This window comes from Penaeus chinensis, chromosome 38, assembly GCF_019202785.1.
Source record: "Penaeus chinensis breed Huanghai No. 1 chromosome 38, ASM1920278v2, whole genome shotgun sequence".
Taxonomy (NCBI): domain Eukaryota; kingdom Metazoa; phylum Arthropoda; class Malacostraca; order Decapoda; family Penaeidae; genus Penaeus; species Penaeus chinensis.
The window spans coordinates 17,188,464-17,200,963 of record NC_061856.1 but is presented as its reverse complement, the minus strand read 5'-3'; the positions used below and the strand labels follow the sequence as shown (position 1 = coordinate 17,200,963).

Genomic DNA, 12,500 nt, shown 5'->3' with positions numbered 1-12,500 from the left:
GGAAGGGAGAGTGGCAGGGAGGAGGAGGAGGAGGAGGAGGAGGAGGAGGAGGAGGAGGAGGAGGAGGAGGAGGAGGAGGAGGAGGAGGAGGAGGAGGAGGAGGAGGAGGAGGAGAAGAAGAAGAAGAAGAAGTAAAAGAAGAAGTAAAAGAAGAAGAAGAAGAAGAAGAAGAAGAAGAAGAAGAAGAAGAAGAAGAAGAAGAAGAAGAAGAAGAAGAAGAAGAAGGAGGAGGAGGAGAAGGAGAAGAAGGAGAAGAAGGAGAAAAGAGAGGAGTGACAGGAGATGCGTGAAGGGAGAAGAGGAGAAGGAAAAGGGAGGGTAAGGGAGGAGAGGAGAGGATGATAAACGGTGAGGAAAGGGGGAGGAAGAGGAGAGGGGAAGGATGCGAGAGAAGAGAGGATTGAGGAAAGATGAAAGGGAAGAGAGGAGAGGGGAGAGAGAAGGGGAGGAGGAGGAGAAGGAGGATGAGGAGGAGGAGGAAGGGTTAGGTGAAGTGAAGATAAGACGGAATGAAAAGTAAGATGTGATAGTAACGATAATAAAGGGGGATATAATTGAAAGAAGACGGCGAACGAGAAGGAAAGGGAGAACAAAAAAAGAATAATACAAATGAAACAAAGAACAGAAAACGAAAACTCATGTCAGCCTTTGAACGCGAACAGGGTGCGTCGTGTCCAGTGTTGCCGTATGAGGATCCCCTTTGCGTACCTCCCCAGTGCTGTCTCCATGTCCATACATAAGCCTAATAAAGACAACCTTATTCGAGTCATGGCTCCGTCGACAGTCGCTGTGTAATCGCTTTTGATTCATTTGTAGTTCCTTTAAGACAATGACACTTAATTTCGATGAATACGGGTTGGCGCTACCGGGCACAGCATAACCAACAAGCTGTTTGTTCTTCTAGCTAATTAACGGTTGTCATAACAATTATGAAGATGAACATGACCAGAATGAGTTAGATCGAGATAATGAAAGCTACTTTCATTTCGATATATCTGTTGTATAGAAGTCGTATAGATGTTTATTTATTGTTTTATTACGAATCATCAGTCTTTACGATGGAATATTTGTTTTTGTGATTTTATTACTAGACTTTCTAATATTGTGTCGTAGCTTTTACAATAAACTGATCGCTAGGGAAGGAGAAAACTTTAGTGCTAAATGAAAAACATAATGCATAGCTATTTTCAAACGTTACCGACTTCTAATACAATAAAACAAATCAACCAGCAGATATCAAGTGCATGCATGCTACGATAATAAATATATTTTCTCTTTACAGCCAATTATTTAGACAGTGACAGTACAGTGAGCATGCAGCCAACACCTGTCTTGTCTATCCCTCCAGGCTGAGAAACCAAAGCGTCATGATCGACACACACGTACACCCCCCCCCCCCCCACCCCCCACACACACACACACACATGTAGGGAAACATGCACACTGCCTGGGGTGTCTGGTCGCAGTGAATCCCGCAGGCTAATCTGAGCGAGAAATTATGGAGGAACCGACACTTTTCCTCTGAAATATGGTGCGTTCGAGTATGAAGGAAAAGTACGTGCATTGTATGACATTAGTTTTTTTTTCTTCTATTTATTCATATTTATATTGTACGTAATAAATTTCTCGCCAGACAATGAGTGTAGGAGAGAGGGGAGAGGGGATGGGAGGAGGAGAGGCAGTCGTGTGAGTAAGTTCGTTTTTTTTCCTCCACCGCTGAAAGATGGACGGTAGTGATAGCCAAGTCGTGCCGACACACTGAGATGTATCACACCCTCCCCCTCGATCTCCTTCCTCTGTCTCGCAGAACGTAAGGAGAGGGAAAGGAGATGGGAACGGAGGATGGAGGGAGATAGGAAAAGACATCTGTCGGCCATTGTGATTTAATACTTTCATCCAGCTCTCTTTCTCTGATGTCTCGCTAGATCTCGCTATTATGGCTTTAAATCCGAGACTTTTTTTTCGTTTAGAATGTCGAGGTTTGCATTTAAAAAGATAGTACGTTTCCCTCTCTCACACACACACTCGGATGACTTCTATTAACCTGCCAATCTGCAACACAAGTCAGTAAAACCATCATCATCAGTTTACCCAGTAAATATCACACACACACACACACACACACACACACACACACACACACACACACATATATATATATATTATATACATATATAATATATATGTGCATATAAATTACAACAACAGCAATGCTAATAATAACAAACTCTCTCTGTGTCTCTGTTTCCGCGCGTGAACTCTTGACACACAAACGAAACTGTTCACGCTCTTTAAGCTCTTTCGAGGGTAACCTACTCGTCTTGAAAAGGAAAAACAGAAAGTCACAAAAGCCTCCAGGTCGAAGTGTAATCAATAACAACATACGAGAATTAGAGAGTCATGAGAAACTTTAAAAATGGGGGAGAGGGAGAGAAAGTGGGGGGAGGAGAAGAGGGAGGGAGGGACAGAAGGTAGGAGAAGAGGGAGGCTGGGGTAGAAAGGAGGGGACGAGGAAGGGAGGGAAAGAGCGAAGAGAAGAGGGGGGACGGTGGGCAAGAGGGAAGGAGAGGAAGGAGGAAGCCCAAGGTCGGACGCTCGAAGGACAAAAGTCTATTTTGGGAGGGGGGAGGGGGAAAGGAAGGAGAAAGTAAGAGGAGAAAGACGGTGGAAGATGGGAGAAAGAAAAGGAATAAATTTGAAAAGGGCAGTGGGTAGAGAGAGAGAGAGAGAGAGAGAGAGAGAGAGAGAGAGAGAGAGAGAGAGAGAGAGAGAGAGAGAGAGAGAGAGAGAGAGAGAGAGAGTAAATAAAGTAAATAAAATTTAGTAAAGTAAATAAAGTATATGAAATTTAAATTCAGATTAAAGGGGGCGTAACAAATTAAGAAAAAGGTCAACCTATAACAAGGAGAGGCAAACAACGAATGAATATAACGAAGACTAGAAACATGAGAAGAAAAGTCGAAAAAGAAAATGGTTCGAACGGGGTCGGAAGGAAAGCAAAAATGGCGCGGAAACCTCAGTCATAAATAACAGTAAGACAGGATATTACGGTGAATTAAATATAAGCAATGATAGGGGCTTTGATCGGAAGGCCTGTTTGAAGAGAGACGTGATTAGGTGGTTTCAGTCGGATGTAGAAATTTCGCATTTTAAGGCCATGATCATTTTCTCAAATGTAAACAGCACCGGCGCGCCATCTACCGGTTCTTTGTCGAATTGTTTTATTTATTTGTTTTATTGTAATTTCATTCCGTGGATTACTTGTCTATCAAAATACATCATCATGTATGTTAGTTTCACTTTCCCTAACTAATGGAAGGAAAACTGACACGGTAGATAAAAAGAATAATAACAAATATAATTTTATCTGAACAAATTATTACATGTATACTTTTTCTCGAATGCAAGACAAATTACATTGCAATACCTCATCGTCATTCATAAATACACGTTGTCAGCACATCGACGCGTTCTAATCAAGTACACGGCTCTGTAGAAACTTAAATAAGAGAAAGGTAGATAAAGAAAAAGGCAAAGAAATGAAGAATAAAAGAGAGAGGAAAAGAAAAGAAAAATACGCACGTCATAATAACATTATATTTTGCTCCACTCCCAATAACGATTATTTCCTCCGCTTATGGAATGAACAACAAGCAAATGAACAGTTCGCATGTACGAGGTTGAACACGAACAAGTAATGAAGAAAGCATTCTCACACCTGGCGGGGAAAAAGGTGGGGCTTCTTACCGGTGAAATGTCACTCGGAATTCGACACGACGGAGGACCGGGTATCGTAACCTAAATCCAGTCAAGTTTGCCGCTTTAAAATCATCTTTTCCCAATCTGCTGACTGGCTTTCGACTGCCAGTTTCTTATAGAGAGTAAGATGTGATTTCAACATTGCTCTCCGCCCGTATATGTGCCGATGATCAGGGGGCGAAAACGACAATACATATCCACTTACAAAACGCCAATAATTCATCTTGTGTTAACCGCGTTTCTCGACTCACGCACATATCCGTAAAACCACAATAAACAACTTAAGAAAGTAAGCACGCTTTACCTCCCCCCCCCCCAAACACACAAAGTCCAGATGGAGACGGGTTGTTATGTCCATAATTAACTTGACGAACACGTAACGGCCTCGGGAAGAAAGGGCGAGAGAAAGAGAAACCGAAAGTGTAGTAAAACGCGCATTTATGACTTCAAAGCCCGCGAGTGCTCCAGTTCGAAAGTCAATGGAGCATAACGTAGCGGCTAGCGAGTTTGTGGTTTAAGAAGATCGTTGCTAATGAACGAGGCGCTACGTTCGCTTACGTGCTGGGCTTGTTTTATTGTTTTAAAACTTTTCATCCTCACGCGTTCACGGGTATTTTTCTTTCTTTGTTTATATTAAAGCGGACTTATTTGAATATGTAAAATTACTGATCAACCAAGTAACTTTGAATCTTTAGAGAATTACTTTGAAAATGTACTAATTTGCAATTCATCAAAAGGGTACACGTCAGTTTTGACTTCACCTTTTGGAAAGTATATCAAATAAACATATTTTTTATTTATGTTTTTTAAACTACGGAATGCAATTAATGGTAAAAAGGGAAACTATAAATCTGAGGAAATATGTAGATAACTCGGTAGTAGATTTAACTCCGATCCCAAGCGAGTGCGAGCCATGAGTAAGCACGAGGAGCCAATCATAAATGCTCTCCGTCTGCAGGAGTGAGTAAGACGCAGGTAGTGACGAGCAGTATTTTCAGCAGAGTCACGGACGAAGAGGGAGAGAGGGAGAGGGAGAGATAAAAGAGTAAGAAAGACGAATTAAGAAAGGAAAAAAAAAAAAAAAAAGAGGGTGGTCAGTTACGAGCGAATTCCTCAGATAATATTTCCAGTTCGCATAGCGGCGATGGTGAAATATTTCATTACGGAGGGAAACTGATTTTCCGCTGGGAGAAAAAAGTGAAATGTTTCAATCTACAGATCACCAAGTGGACTGACTGCGGAATGTGTGTGACGGAAGTTGCAACGAAAACAAAAGACAAGAAAATGCCCCATCCTGTTGCAGCCACCGGAAATATGTCGAGATAAACGACCTGTCCGCTTTTTCTCATATATATGAAATATTCACTTTCAACTTTTATGAGAAAAAAAAAAATGCATTCCATTTTTTTTATTCTCACACCGCAACTAAATAGTCAACGGATGAGTAAAAACAAAACAAAACAAAATTACAAACAAAACGACGCAGAAGCAAAAGAAAAAGCAAGAAAAAGAGAAGGGATACAAAGGCAAAATGAAACCTAATCCCATTCCTTTTAAAGTTCAAAGGCCAGATGGACGAAAGCCCCCATCCTATCCACGGGATTTCCGACCAACAAAGGGGGTGCATGAGTTTCACCTTTACCTGCCACCATAGGATGATCAATGTTCCCTTATAAGGAATAGAGAGTACAGATAAAATCAGCGTTACGCATCTCAATATATGCCTTAATGACGGGTCTATGCCTATCTCAGTGCCCATTTCACATTTCCTTGGTGTAGAGATACCCAGCTAGCTGCTCCATAGGGTATAAGTAGTGTTAGCATCATTCAGGCATCGGATATTGATGTGTGGTGGGCGATGCAAAGCGAAGAGAAAACGGAACAGTATTATATAAATAACCGAGATCTGCGATAGAGCAACTTACTTCAAATAAACAAAAATAAAGAAAATGTATGTTATTCTATTCATTACTTCAAAGAAAATTTATGTTATTATTATTTTATTATTATCATTATTATTATTGTTGTTGTTGTTGCAACATTAAGAGAAGAGAGTAAAATTAAAGTATAACTGATGTTACAGAGAATTTACTGAAGCAGAGAGAAAGTAGATAGTAAGTGATGACCTGACACAAGAAAGAAAAGAAAATGCATAGGAAGAAAGAAAATTAAATTTTAGAAAAATGGAAAGACAGGCAAAAGAGAACCGGTCGAATGTCAGTATCAGAACAAATTACACTAATAAAACATTGATGAAAATCTCGACATGCGTGGAAGTAATTAAAAGATCCTGCTAAAAATGCAAAAAGAAAAGGAAAATGAAAGTCGAGCAAGCACAAACGGAGGAATGACGATGCGAAGAACACCTGATAAACGAGAATTGAATCAAACCGGACAAACGAAAGCTCCGAGAGAAGAGACATGACAAGAATATTTGATAAAGAAAAGAAAAGGTCGAACTAGATAAATCGAATGACAAGCGATTTTGGGAAATGAAAAAGCGGTCAAAATGGATAAGAAAAAAGTTTTTTTTTTTTCCAGCAAAGAAAGTGCTAACATAAAAAGTAAAGGTGATGCTAGAGAAAACAGCTTTAGGAAAAAGAAATCAAAGAAAAAGAAATTAGGGTTGGTTAAAACACGGTACTTTAGATGGTTATAGAAAAGAAATCTGGGTGGGAGATATAGATAAAAACAGCAACAAACCATCCAGACATATCTACAGTATATAACAAAAACGACGTTCGTGTGTGCGAGAAAAAAATGTGCCTCCGTTTGCCTGAGAACTGATGATGAAAAGCAAATTTGAAATCTTGTGAAAAAGCAACAAAAAAAAAACAAACTTGCAGATCCTCCTTGCAAATGGCTTGAAAACTAGAATTCCCAAATTCGCGAAAACTCGACTTCAAACGCCAACAAAAGGTTCTAACCCCCCCCTCCCCCCGCTAAACTCAACCAGACTTTCGCGCCAAAATAACAGAAGCACAATCAGCTAACCGCAAAAAAAAAGCTAAACACTCGTGCAAACACAAAAAATAAAAAAAAAAAAAAAAAAAAAGAGCCAAAGGAAAATCCCAGACCGCAAAATGAGAAGAAGTGAAAATGAATGAGTGACGAGATGAGAAACTGAAAATATGTAAACGGACGAGGAGGAGAACCGGCCACACAAGGTGAAAGTGATGTCACACGTGCCATACACTGCGAGAAAGGAAGTATGACAAACGTGTGAATTTCCGGACTTCGTGTGTGTGAAAAAATGTATAACCTTACATACGCGCAGACATATGCACATACATAAGAGGTTATGAGAGCTACGCACAAACTGTTTCGCAACCGTTCATATCTTATGCATAAAGTTTCCCGCGTTTTATTGTACTTTCATTTTGTTTCTATTCTGCGTTCGGTTTTAGAAAGAATTCTGAACATATAAGCTTATAAACCTACATACAATATATATATATATATATATATATATATATTTATAGATATATGAATTATTTGAATGAAGAAAATCCACACTATGGACGGTGAAATTAGACACCTTTTGTGTAAGAAAAGAAAGCGTGAATATTAGCATTATTATGTCTAAAAAAGCATAATCTTTCGAAAGATTACGATCTTAAATTACGGATGATGAGATAGGTAATGGAAGGCAATTATGATAGACAACAAGAAATAAAGCATGGAAAGTCGAGCAAACGGTCGCATCCGGTTTCTTCCGAACATGAAGCTCATCAAAAAGAAAAAAAGAAAGATAAAAATCCGAATATCTAATATTTTTCGGCGTACTGAACATTGACCCTTCCTCATATCCGGATGAGCGAAGACTAAACACGTGGATGTCCATTGGGCGGAAAAAATATCAAACTGTGTCGCAACTTCCCGGATGACGAAACGTGGCACATACGTAAGCTGCATGTGTCGTATCATTCCAAATAATGAAGGGCAGAAAAGATAACAATCTGCCGTGTATCATCCCGGATAAGAAGTCTTAGAAGATGAGTGGTCAGTAATGTCTCATTTTCGAATAACCTAGAAAACTATGACAAAGAATTTACTGAAAAATGCATCGTCATAGCTCTGCAATTTGGCGGCTAAGTGAGCAAACTGTGTGGCAGCATCTGGTGGGCCGAGTACACAAGGTCAAAGGACGAAAATAAACAAGACACACTTTAATGGTGGTCGGACATAATTAAAGAGAACGAGAGAGAGAGAGAAAAAAAGAAATACACCCCATAGGGTCATTCGCGGTGATAAAAGAGGCTTTCAACAAGAAATCGTGAGCCGCATGGGCTAAGAGGGATCTGAAAATGGTATGAATTAGATGAATGAAGTGTATATGTATCTTTTTCGATGAAGTCGTTATGAATGTTGGAATTATTTGTATAATTTGAAATTTAAGAAAAAGTTTAAAGTCAATTGGAGGAATCAGTGAAATCAAATAAACAAACGCTTTGTCACTTAAGTAAAAATGTAAACGCAAGAGAAAGAGAACCTTAAAATAGAATAAACCGATAAATAAATCCTAGAATCAAATTCAATAAAACACTAGGCTTGTGCCACTAACCTAGGAGACAAGAGAGTGCCAGAAGAGAGCCAACTCCTAAAAACTTTAACCTGAAGAGAAAAAAAAAATCGAAAACCGGATCGATCGCGATTTTCTTTTCTTTTTTTATTCTTTTTTTTAATCAGTTCTCTCTCTCTCTCTCTCTCTCTCTCTCTCTCTCTCTCTCTCTCTCTCTCTCTCTCTCTCTCTCTCTCTCTCTCTCTCTCTCTCTCTCTCCAGGTATTTTCTCATTCGGTGCGAACAAACCAGTTCCGGGAACAACAAGATCATCCGACAAGCCTTTTTTTCTCCCTTTCCTTTTTTTTTAGGTTTCGGAATCTCGGATCGTCAGCGCCCGGACGAGTTTCGAAGCTTCGAAAGTGGTTTATTTGCGTTTTCCGATCCTGGTGACCGGCCCGTGCGAGCGAGAGCAAAAGGGGGGGGGGGGGGGTAGGAGGAGGAGGAAGAGAAGAAAGGAAAGTGTGGGGGAGAAGAGAGGAGGAGGAGAAAGGAAAACGGAATGAGGAGGAGGAAGGAGAAAGGAGAGGTGAGGAGAGGAGGAGGAGAAAGGAAGGAGGGAGGAGAAGAGGAGAAGGAGAAAAGAAAAATGAGAAGAAGAAAAAAGAGAAGGAGGAGGAGGAGGAGAAAGCAAAATGGAGGTGAGAGAAAAGGAGATGAAGAAGCTAGGATGAGATGTGAAAAAGAAGAGGGAGAAAATGAGGTAAGCGAGAAAGGGGAACAGAAAGATAAAGGAAAGGAATTGGGAAGAAGAGGAGGAAGTAAAGGAAAAAGATAAATAGGAGGAGGGGAAGGAGGAAAAAGAGGAGGAAGGGGATATCAGGAGGTAGAGGAGTAAAAGAAAAATCAAAGAAGAGAAGGAGGAAAAAGGAGAGGTGGAGATAACAGAAAAAGTGGAGGAGGTCGAGAAAGGAAAGAGAGGGGAGGGGAGAAGAGGACACAGTAATGGAGAAAGAGGATTTGGAGGAGGAAGAAAATATAGATAGGGAGAAGAGGAGGAGGGAAAGCAGGAAAAAAGAAAGAGAAAGAGAAGAAGAAGGAGGAGGAGGGGGGGGGGGAGATCGGATGGGAAGGAGAGGACTGAGTGAGGAGGGGGGAGGAGGGTAAGAGCCGGGCAGAGAAAGTGCTGGCTTGACCTAATCTTCTCCAGACTTGCTGAGTGACCAAGCTTCTGCACATCGACCCCGCCCTACTCAGCACTCCCCCCCCCACCTTCAATCCCCCCTTTCCCTTCTCCCTGCCCCCCCATCCCCCACCTACTAAACCCTCCGTTCTCCCCCTTTCCCCTCCCTCCCCTCCTCCTCACCACATATCTGCCTATCATTGAAAGCTCTCTACCTCCCTCCATAAACATCCGCCATTTTGTTGCTGATGTTAAATAATGACGTATGTTAGTTAAAATGGTTATGATGATTAAAGAAAAAAACAGCTAAATATATCTATTAACGCTTCTATAGCATGTTCACGCTTTCATATAAATATTTTGCATCGAAAAGACACCAGTAAATATTACTATAACACTGATATGAAATTATATTCGAAAATATATAAAAGATATAGCAACAATATATATTTTTTTTTCATGCGAAAAGTATTAGACTTCGTGTAGAAAGGGTTGCGGCAAGTGAAGGGTTAAGAGTAATGAGGTTTACGAGTTTTTTAGCGAAATAGGTGAGGTTAGGAGTTAGCGCAAACAATAGATCACGTGAGAAGGAGTGGTTTATTTGTTTATTTCTTCTTTCTGTGTGTGATTTAAGACGTCATTATTACGTCAGTTTGATTCTAAGACGTGGATTTGTTCGCTTTTTGTTTTTCTTTTTTTATTTATTTTAGAAAGTTATGATATTTTAGAAATTTATATTTCATCTCCGAATATTTGTGTGTACGGAATCTCGAAGACTATTTTCTAACCGAATACAAGGAAGTACCTAATACTTTTTTCACAGGAGTAGCAAGTCATCAACCAGATTGCTGAGATATAAAACCGAGAAAAATAAGAAAAACATTAAACCTCTCCACTCAGATCATCAGCTAACCGAAGGAGGTCAAGGGTGAATCTTCAGCGTCTCTCGTTTCCCCGAATGAATTTTTTTTGAAAAGGATTCTACGTGACCGTTTTACTCCCCCTTAATACGTGCAGCAAATAGTATAGTATATCCCACGCCGTGATACCGATAAGATTTACCCCTTTGTAATTACAGACCATTAATTCGGAGATGAAAACTCGGGCGAATGACCTCCTAGCCTCCTAAACGCGGGTGTAAAAACTCGTCTCAATTCGTCTTCTGGCGCTGATACCCGTCGCGGCCGCGTTCAAGGTCGACATCAAACGTTCTTCGCTCTGACGGGTAAACATAACAACGTTTCCCTGTGCAGGCTTTCCAAAGAATAACGATTTGGGGTGAAAGAAAAGAAGGGAAGTTTCAGAACAATTATCAACGCATCGTTTAAACACGGAAAAGGAGAGAAAACAGACAGTTCTACAAGAAAGTTGTGTTGGGAGAGAAACAGGTTCTGATCGCGTGGAAAAATTGGGTTTGGTCTCGCCTCGGCCCGTTTGGAACCTGTTCGTGGCGGGAGATTTAAACTTGGCCTGGTTGCGGCTCGACCTCCAAGCCGGCCTTTCGTGCTCCCGATAAAATCGACCTGAAATTATTAGCTCTGGAATTTGGAGCATCAGGCGCGTTTGGAATTTATTTAGAAAATTTTCCCTTTTTTTAAATTTTACTTCTCTGTATCCCGTTGACCAAACATGACTCGGACAGGAAACTCATATACACATATTTTTACATATGACGAAAATGGAAAATAATCAGAAAGCAAGTATGGGTGACATGATCCATACTTTGCAATATTATCACGAATTTCTTCTACACAAGGGACCCTCAGACATCAAAATTGATTAGCGAATGCGATTGGGGATTTCGACGCGCCGTAGAAACCAATCTCACGGCGCCCGCTCCTACAGCTACCTCAATGCTATACACTCGCCAACACAACACATGCAGTGAAGCACTATTTACAGAATGATGGAACGTCCACACAAATGAAGCATGCAGGGATGAATTCCAAAAAGGACTCGGACATGATCTCTCTTTGGTATATATGATATATATATTTCTTAAATTTCACACCACCACAGACTTCCAATCATAGGACACTCACCAGCACAGATAATCTCATGGCTGGAGTTTTCTGCTTTCCACTCACGACTTAAATGTTTATTTTTCCTTTCTCTACTTTCTTTCGTTTGTTTATCGCGCTTTTGAGTGTTCTGTTATCTCCACCAAGAGGGGAGAAGGTGATGGAGAGTGAAGAGGGAAAGAAGAGAGGGTCTCACAACCTCCCTCTCTCGCTCAAGCCACACCGAAGACTTCGCTCTCTCAAGATCCCCAAACGCGAGCGTGGAGTGAAAGCGGTTCCATCCACTACCGCCGTCAGACAACTACTAAGCCTCCGCCGTCGCTACTCACTCCTTTTATTACCTTCGATACTCGAGACCAATTATTCTTCCCCCCCTTCCCCCCACCCCCACCCCGAGCCGAAAACCTCGCTTCCCCTCCCCCTTCCCCCCCATCCTATGAAAGCCCGGTGACTGTGAATGTGTCGCGTTCTTGGCGAAGGGAGGAAAAGGAGGGGAAAGGCTGAGTGGGCGGGAGGAACGAGCTGATTGTCTGCTATGCTGTTTTCTTTATCCAATAGTGTTTTACATGTTACATTGTATAATATTTTTAAAGTCTGATTCCTCATATTTAACTAAGTAAATCGACGAACATGCGAATACAAAAAGGGAAATCAAAATGTTGTCGAGGGTAGCGGCATCCTGCAACTCCCTGGCCCCCCCCCCTTTCCTTACCCCCCCCTCCCTCCTTCGGCGTGGCGAAAGCTACTCAACTTGCTATATTTCTTTTTTTTGTCTTTTTTTTTACTCTCTCCGCCTTTTTTCCTTCTTTTGCCAACGAACCTCTGATATTACATTAGCTTCCTTCGAGGAGAGAGGCTGAAAAAAGGCGTGCCACGGGCGTCTCTTTGGGCGTTCCTTGAGGGTGTGGGTGGCGGCGACAGCGAAGGAGTCCGCTGTGGATGAAAAGGAGATGAATCTATGTATATTAACTCTTGTTACTCTTCGATCTGACATGACATGACATGACACGAATCAGTACTTCATTTCCTCTTGAAA

General features: G+C 41.1%; 1 protein-coding gene across 1 annotated transcript in view; it reads right to left on the bottom strand.

Annotated features, from left to right (window-relative positions):
- LOC125046107 (proline-rich protein 12-like) overlaps window positions 1-11,750 on the bottom strand; it is a 25,797-nt gene extending 14,047 nt beyond the window's left edge. Inside the window, exon 1 of the mRNA XM_047643746.1 lies at window positions 11,486-11,750. Coding sequence (XP_047499702.1) covers window positions 11,486-11,503 — 18 coding nt within the window. The 5' untranslated portion in view covers window positions 11,504-11,750. The remainder of the gene's footprint in view (window positions 1-11,485) is intronic.
- Window positions 11,751-12,500: the final 750 nt, after the last annotated feature.